This window comes from Mytilus californianus, unplaced genomic scaffold, assembly GCF_021869535.1.
Source record: "Mytilus californianus isolate M0D057914Y unplaced genomic scaffold, xbMytCali1.0.p SCAF_2, whole genome shotgun sequence".
Lineage (NCBI taxonomy): Eukaryota > Metazoa > Mollusca > Bivalvia > Mytilida > Mytilidae > Mytilus > Mytilus californianus.
In genome coordinates this window covers 32,664,596-32,672,886 of record NW_026262668.1, presented here as the reverse complement: position 1 = coordinate 32,672,886, position 8,291 = coordinate 32,664,596, and the positions used below count along the sequence as shown (strand labels likewise).

The following is an 8,291-nucleotide window of genomic DNA, read 5'->3' as shown; positions in this document are numbered from 1 at the left end:
TGTGTGAACTTCATATGGAATTTTTCTAATTTTTTTTTTAGGATGGTTAACTTTTCAAAAAAGAATCATATATCACAAAGATTATTAATGTATAAGTGTTTAAATAGTATCGCACCTTATTATCTGTGTCAATTATTTAACAATAACTAAAATGCCAATGCAAGATATTCTTTTGCGTTCATCGGACAATAATTGTCTTTTCATACCACGTCCGAGAACAAATTTTAGGAAAAAGACATTTCAATATTCCGGTACTATTCTTTGGAACAGCATTCCTGTAGAAATAATAAAGATAGAAAAGATTGATTGATTGATTGTTGGTTGCTTAACGTCCAGTGGCAAGATAGAAAAGTTCAAACAAAGGTATCATAATTTCTTGTTTCTAGAACAAAAAAGCTAATTATCAGATTCATAAACAAACATGTAAACCCACCAAATAATGATTATCACAGAAATTTATCTATATTTTAAAAATCCATACATTTGTCTTGTACATCATTAAAAAAATATGTTCATGAAACGAATCTGTATGTTTTTCACCATTTGTTTTGCATAAAAAGCTATGCAGTTACTTTGTATGTAGCCTATATGTATATATTATATTATATTATATATTTTTTTTAATTTTCCTATACTGAGCTGTATTTTTTACGGTTTCTATTATGATTCTATTGCATCATTGACTCATAAATTTTGTTTATATACATATGTACTTGTATCGTTGTTTTTTTGTTTTTTTGTTTTTTTTATGCACTGTAAAGCGCTACTATAGAGTAAATGTTTATTTAGATAAGCGCTATATAAGCACTGTAAATAATAATGATAATAATTATTATATGTTGAGTTATTCAGAGGGCATCAGGGGAGATTAGTATTGTACTAACTGATTTTACCCTCTTTAAATAAAGTATTTATTATTATTATTATTATGTCTCCTGGATCAAAAACGCCCCAAACCTCACTATAATAAAGCAAGGTTGGACTTACTAATGAATCATCAAATAGATTGGCCTAAAAGATAACAAGGATTGTCTTATCCAATTGTTTTATTAATCTTTAAACATGCCTTTCTATTTTTCCCCATAAGTAAGCCTAAATTAAAGTTGTCATTACACTTTAACATTATTTCATAGTAACAATATTTTGAGACGGTTTGTATGACATTATCATTATAAATAATCTCATTTAATTGTGTTTTACCATTAGAATTAAACACTAGTACCTTTGATTTTTGTACAATAACATGTAGTTTCCAATTCGAGCAATATGTACCAATATATTGAGGCTGGTCTGAAAACCAGTTTTTCTTTCTTGTAGTAATACAATATCAGCATATTCTAAACAATTGATTAGATCTTTTACGATATCATCTATAAAAATATTAAAAAGTGAGGAGCTTAAAACATTCCTTTGTTTAACACCATGCTTTGAAGTGAATGCAATGCTAAGACCATTTCAAAATTTAATTCTAGTATCAGTATTTGCATACATAGCAGATAAAATAATAAAAAGGTTTTTTAATAAACCAAATTTTATAAGTTTATAAAATGAAATTTTACTATATAACTAAATGATAATTTACAAATATAACAAAAATTCTGTAAATTTATTGTATGAATTGCTGAACAATAAATTTATGGAATATTTTAAAGCCAAACAGTCATTTTTTATCAATAATATATAAATATATAAACAGAAATAACTTTTGTTAAGCTTTAAAGGGAAGTAATATTGTTACCAAAGCTCTCCGTTATATTTTCATACGCTAATGTTGCCCTTTCACATGTTGACCTTTTCGATAAATCTGTAATTTGTAAATTTTCACCCAGGAACGGATTCTCTCATATTAAGTACGTCTAGAAATATCTATTTTTATTTGTTAAAGTATTATAAACAAAAAGAAATAGATACTTCCTAAACCGGAAGTGGGAACTACTTTTGTTCAGCTATTAAGATGGATGCCAAAATCTATCAACAAAAGCCGTAAAAAGCGATTGGTTGTGTGGGTTCCTATCTTCTGCATAAATAATGCTCTCACACTGAAGAAATATAATTTTACAGCCAAAATAATTTGTAGGTAATATACCATAGTTACATGAAATTAAGGACTGGACAAATCAATAAGTGCAGAACCGAAGACATTAAGCTGGACACCTCTTTTTTAGGAAAGCTATGCCACTGTATATGCAGGGTTCACATTCATATCACATAACATGTTCTGGGCCAATATGCATACTATATTTGACTGGATATTATCATGATTATTAAACATAAATCCATCATCCTTTAAAAACTGCGCTAAAGCAAATAAATCCTTATGTCCTTTAAAAACTCTGCTAATAAATCCTTATGTTTTATTAGAAGAAACATCAAAGTCAAATCACAAACAATTAAAGAAAGAGCGTGCCAAACACTTATATAAAACTGTCCAAATATGAGAAAATAAAGGGTGGCAGGTAGGTGAAACTTATGTTGTGATCCCGAGTATATCTAAAGACCGATATATACCTTGGATGGTCGTTCCTGCATTCAGGAACGGCTGATTGCTCTTCTAGTGTGAATAGTCGTCTGTATTAGCCATTGTTTCAACCGGAAGAGAGGGATTTCTGGGTAGTTCTTCGGACATCTCTAGATGGTCTGTCTGATGACCTAAAACTAACCCTACGAATACTACACTTACATAAATGAAGAGATAAATGAAAAATGAACAATATTAAGTCCCGATTTATATGGATCCAAGACTGTCAGTCGGCTCCAGAAGCAAAGAAGCGGGGCATCCATTTTGGACGGGCAAATATCCACATTTTGATATTGGACGAGCTACATTGTATGATGTCCAACGGCCCAGCTTGTCTGGAAAAACAGCCGTTGGATGTCACAGTAATCTCGGACTAACACTTTTAAGACCCAAATTAGAATACTGTTGTACTGTATGGGACCCATTTACAAATGAAGATATATGATAACTAGAAAAAGTAAATCAAATTAAAAATTTTGTTAATCTACATTTTGATTTCAAATTTGTTAAATTATTAATTTGAAAACTTTTACCAGGCATGTGGCAGAAAGTAAACATCAGTATGTTGATGGTTTTCTGTAACTGAAGAAGAAGACATACCAAAAGTATTGGTCTACATGATGTATCTGTCATAAAATAATACCAAAAGTATTGGTCTACATGATGTATCTGTCATAAAATAATTTAAAGTGCTTCCATTGAACACCTTTTTCCTTTTCAAATTTTTGCAGTGAAGTAAACCACAGCAAAAGAGGTGAATGGGCGGTTAGATTGGTTTTACTATAGAACCCTATGGGATTTATTTTTTTAAAATTTTCAAATGACTATAACGTTAAAACAGTAAGTGATAGACACACGCGGTTTTCAGTAATGATCACAGGATCATAAAACAAATCAAATGAAATATAGCGGGAGTCCCTCTGGATCAGCCCCACCCCCTCCTGTTTGAGAACTTGTAAACAGTTGAGATCCCCACCAATAAACCATGATCACAGGATCATAAAACAAATCAAATGAAATATAGCGGGAGTCCCTCTGGATCAGCCCCACCCCCTCCTGTTTGAGAACTTGTAAACGGTTGAGATCCCCCTTCAAACCATATATATTATTGTATGGGACAATAAAACAAGTCAAATGAAATATAGGGGGAGTCCCTGGGTGTCACCCCCACCCCATCCTGTTTTGAAAACTTGTAAACGGTAAAGATCCCCACCCCATCCTGTTTTGAAAACTTGTAAACGGTAAAGATCCCCACCCATAAACCACATTTATTCATGTATGGGACAATAAAACAAATCAAATGAAATATAGAGGAAGTCCACAGGGATCACCCCACCCCCCTTCTTTTTGAAAACTTGTAAAGGGTCGAGATCCCCACCCCTAAACCATATATATTCTTGTATGGGACAATAAAACAAGTCAAATGAATAATAGGGGGAGTCCCTGGGTGTCACCCCCACACCATCCTGTTTTGAAAACTTGTAAACGGGAAAGATCCCCACCCCGAAACCATATATATTCTTGTACGGGACAATAAAACAAATCAAATGAAATAAAAGGCGAGTCCCCTGGGGTCACTCCCACCCACTTCCTGTTTAAAAACTTGTAAACGGTCGAGATTACCACCCATAAACCATATATATTCATGTATGGGACAATAAAACAAATCAAATGAAATATAGAGGAAGTCCACAGGGGTCACCCCAACCCGATTCTTTTTAAAAACTTGTAAATGGTCAGGATTCCCACCCCTAAACCATATATATTCTTGTATGGGACAATAAAACAAATCAAATGAAATATAGAGGAAGTCCACAGGGATCACCCCACCCCCCTTCTTTTTGAAAACTTGTAAACAGTCGAGATTCCCACCCCTATACCATATATATTCTTGTATGGGACAATAAAACAAATCAAATGAAATGAAAGGCGAATCCCCTGGGGTCACTCCCACCCCCTTCCTGGGAATGACTAATTATGGGAGCTTTGTTTGGGAGACTTTGTAACAGCATCATCAGTGTTCCCGCCTGCCCTAAATAGAAGGGCGGCCCGCCCTTGGTGCCCTTACCCCCGCCCTTCTGCCCTCCAAAATAAAAGAATGCACCCCTCTGCCTCTTCAAAAAAATAAAATTTTCAAATTTCATGCCTACCGGCGTTTCCGGTAAAATTGTTACCTGATTGTGTAACACTAATTAACTGACAATGGGATTAAGTTAAATACCTAGTGCTTTGGCAGTTTTATCACCTTTGTTAATGATTGTTTACTGCTAATTAGTGGATTTAAGATAATTGAACAAATACTAGATATTTAATACAGAATGAAATGTCCACATGTTATCCATTTGTAATGTTTATGTACAGCATGTACACCTGAAAAAATTTATCTCAGTAGGCATAACATAAAAAATAAAATCTTAAACAATTTTAAAGGCATACATAGTTTTGACTTAATTGGTAAAAAATGTTTTGTTTCATAACCATGAGTATGAAATTTAAAGAGGAATCAAAGAAATTTGTACTTTGAACATAACAAGATTCACTTCCTGTTTTTAATACTTCTTGTATTTTATAATCCTCCTGACATAGGAGCACTCAACAAAGTTATTTTTAACAATGATGGAGATAAAAGTAACTGTTTATACCTTCTGCAATATATAATTGCATCAATATAAAATATGATTATCTCCTGTCTCACCTGTTATATTTATAAAACTCCTTACTGAGGAGCACTTTGGTGTGCACTTAAAAATAATTTTTTGTAACAATTCAAATGATAATAAATAACTCTCAATAATATATATACTATATGTTTGAACAAGTAATTTAAATGTAGATAATTTAATTACATTCAACATTCAATTTTGAATGTATAACTCCATCTTTCAAAACTACTTGTTTATTTTGGTATAAATTATAAAACATTGAAATTCCTGATGATTATTTTCCATACCAAATGTACAAGTTTGTTTAGATTAACATCAAAATGATATGCTTTGCTTCATGGTATGATAATTTGATGGAAAAAATTCTTACTGGAACCAATATCAAGAACACATTAATTTCTGAAATGGTTTAAATACAACTAATGTTCTCCAGCTGAGCCTAGCAATATTCAAGGTAATTTATACACTGTCCAACATTGCCCTTAAAATCTGGGTTATAACGCTAAAGTGCCCTTTCAGACAACTAGCACCCTTCTGCCCTGAGATTCAAGCTGGAACACTGATCATGTTACAATTATTTCTTGTATTAAGTAATTTTTTTTTAAAGTCGGAAAAAAAGTTAAACACCCAATCTACACATTTACAACCTATTTGAAATATTACACATCTACCATTGCAAACTTTCCACAGGTGCTATCCAGCACTTTGATTAACGTCCAGTGGAAACTATTATGAAACCTGCTTTGTACTAAACACTAAACTGGCACACTGAGTTGTGTTTTTAACCTGCTAGTTCACTAGGTAACTGTCTGTATGAAGACCTGTTATCCTCCCCAAATACTCTATTCAGACTCCAACCAGACCAGTATTTACTGCTTCACTCTAAAGCCATGTGCTTATTGGAGAAGAAAAATGAATTTTGAAGTCTTCAGCTTCATCTGGCCAAGGATCCAAAACAACATCCTGCAGTGAAGGAGAGCACACCACCATGAAACCAACCAGGCTTTAGTACTACATGTATATAGCTGTATAGCAGATGTACATTGGATTCCTCCTAAGCATGTTAATTGCATTATGGCATATAGTCCAAATTTCAGAGCTAATTATGCAATTAACAGGAACATGCAATGGAGAGAAAAAATTGATACTATACATAAACATGTACATTATTTTTGAAAAGTATACTTGGCAATGACCATCATAGTGAAAATGGGAAAACAAATAAAAATAAGCACATTTCAACGATAACTTATATTGTATGTTGTAAAACTAAGTTTGCTTGAGTTAGAAGTTTTATTAATAGGGTAATTATTCTTGAAAAGAAGTCTTACAAAGCTACAACTTTAACTTTCTCAAGAAATTTGCCTGCACTATGTTCATGGTATATAGTTTTTTTATTAGAAAATTTCAAGAACTTGTTCCCTCTATGATAAAACATCTGACTCCTGCTGTGGTGCAGTTAAAGTGTTGTGTCTTTTATTTTACCATTACACATTTGGTTTTGTTGAACATTTATTTTATTTTAATTTCTGTTACAAAAGCTGCCATTTTGCCACAGCAAGTTTTGGTCTACACAAGTTCAAAGGCACCTGAGCATTTTTCAATGTTGTCAAGCTGAAAATGTCAGGTTTGTATCTATTGATTTTTATGTTTTGTTTGCATGTATTAGAAAAGATTTTGTTTCATTTTATATTTATTTATTAATTATATCACTTATGAATTGAGTTTTGAATGAACACTTTGCTTACTTTGCAGTGTGAGGGCTTTATTTCAGTAGATTGTCAAGTTTGGGAGTACATCATGGTCACATGCATGTTATATGCATGTCTGCACATAAAATATTACAAATTCTATCAGTGACCTCAAACGGTAAATTTTACATTGAGTGAAAGCGTAGCTAGAATCCCCATACAAAATTTACTAACTGTTGGGGATGTCAACCAATACTCTAGTATCGCTTAGTAATCATGGTAATACATAGTATCGAATACCAATGTGATACTCGAATAATTGGTTTTCTGTTAGGACATTGCCCCTTTCTTTTCATAAAATTGATTTTCTTGTGATTGCCCCTCAGAGAATCAAATAGCAATCACTGATATATCATGATTAAAATATGTCTTGCATGTTAGTACTGAAATGTGATTTAAAATATAAGTAACAGTGTATATACCATATAAGGTCAGGACTGTGTAATATTTATATCCTGACTTCAGATACTTGGGAAAAACATGAGTATCTATTACTTACTTCGAGTATTTAACAGATGACGTCTAATATCGGGCAATGGCGGAAAAGATAACTCTTGTACACACAGTGTATTAAATGTACATGGTCAGCTTGTGACATAGCACAACTAATTGAATTCTTTAAAATCTATTGAAGGTAGGCTTTTTATGAAATACTCAAATTTTTGAAGGAGAACATTTATGTTTGCAGCATCAATGTCAACTTCCTAAAAAAAAATTACAAACAGAGGTCAAAACAAAAGAGTTATTGCTCTTTGACTAGTTTGAAAGCGGTAAACATCACAAATTGTATACACAGTCTGTTTATTTTGGTTTGGCGATGAATACAAGCCAGTGGCAGTTTTTGGCTGACAAGGCAGTGTCTCAGAACCAGAAAGTAATTTGGCCTAAAGGAAAAAGTCAGAGAAGCTGAAAAAAAATAAAGTAGATAAACAATGTCAAACAGTTATAAATTCTCTGCAATAGTTTTTTCACCAATAACGCTTTTTTATTACCCAATTTTTGTTTTGAGCAAAATGTGATCATAACGACCCTAAATATAGTATCTCAGTAGTAGTATAAACTCCATTGAATAGGCATCCTATTTGAGTTTAATGTTAAATTGGTGAATTTCATTTTGAAAAATTAGCAAAAATCTAAATGAATTTCTACAGTATTGCCATGATACTTATTGTATGTTTAATTTAGTACGCAAAATAGAAAATTACTTTTTTATAGATAAATTACCAAATAAGAAAAATAATTTAATCTCAAATACTGCAGCCAAAATGTGGCCACTTTACAGCCAGTGTTACTTTAAAATTTCCTGTGTACTAATTTGAGTTTGCTTGGGTTGATTGAATGGAAACTTTACATAATTTT

The 8,291-nt window shown here is 32.3% G+C and overlaps 1 protein-coding gene across 7 annotated transcripts in view; it reads left to right on the top strand.

Annotated features, from left to right (window-relative positions):
• Window positions 1–1,942: 1,942 nt before the first annotated feature.
• LOC127729715 (histone-lysine N-methyltransferase 2C-like) overlaps window positions 1,943–8,291 on the top strand; it is a 102,331-nt gene continuing 95,982 nt past the window's right edge. For 6 of the 7 annotated variants that reach the window (XM_052237573.1, XM_052237572.1, XM_052237575.1 and 3 more), the window contains exons 1-2: window positions 1,950–2,077; window positions 6,723–6,808. In XM_052237573.1, the coding sequence (XP_052093533.1) occupies window positions 6,802–6,808 (7 nt within the window). In that variant the 5' untranslated portion in view covers window positions 1,950–2,077; window positions 6,723–6,801. Of the gene's footprint in view, window positions 2,078–6,722; window positions 6,809–8,291 lie in introns of all 7 variants that reach the window. The other variant, XM_052237571.1, reaches the window with a different exon arrangement.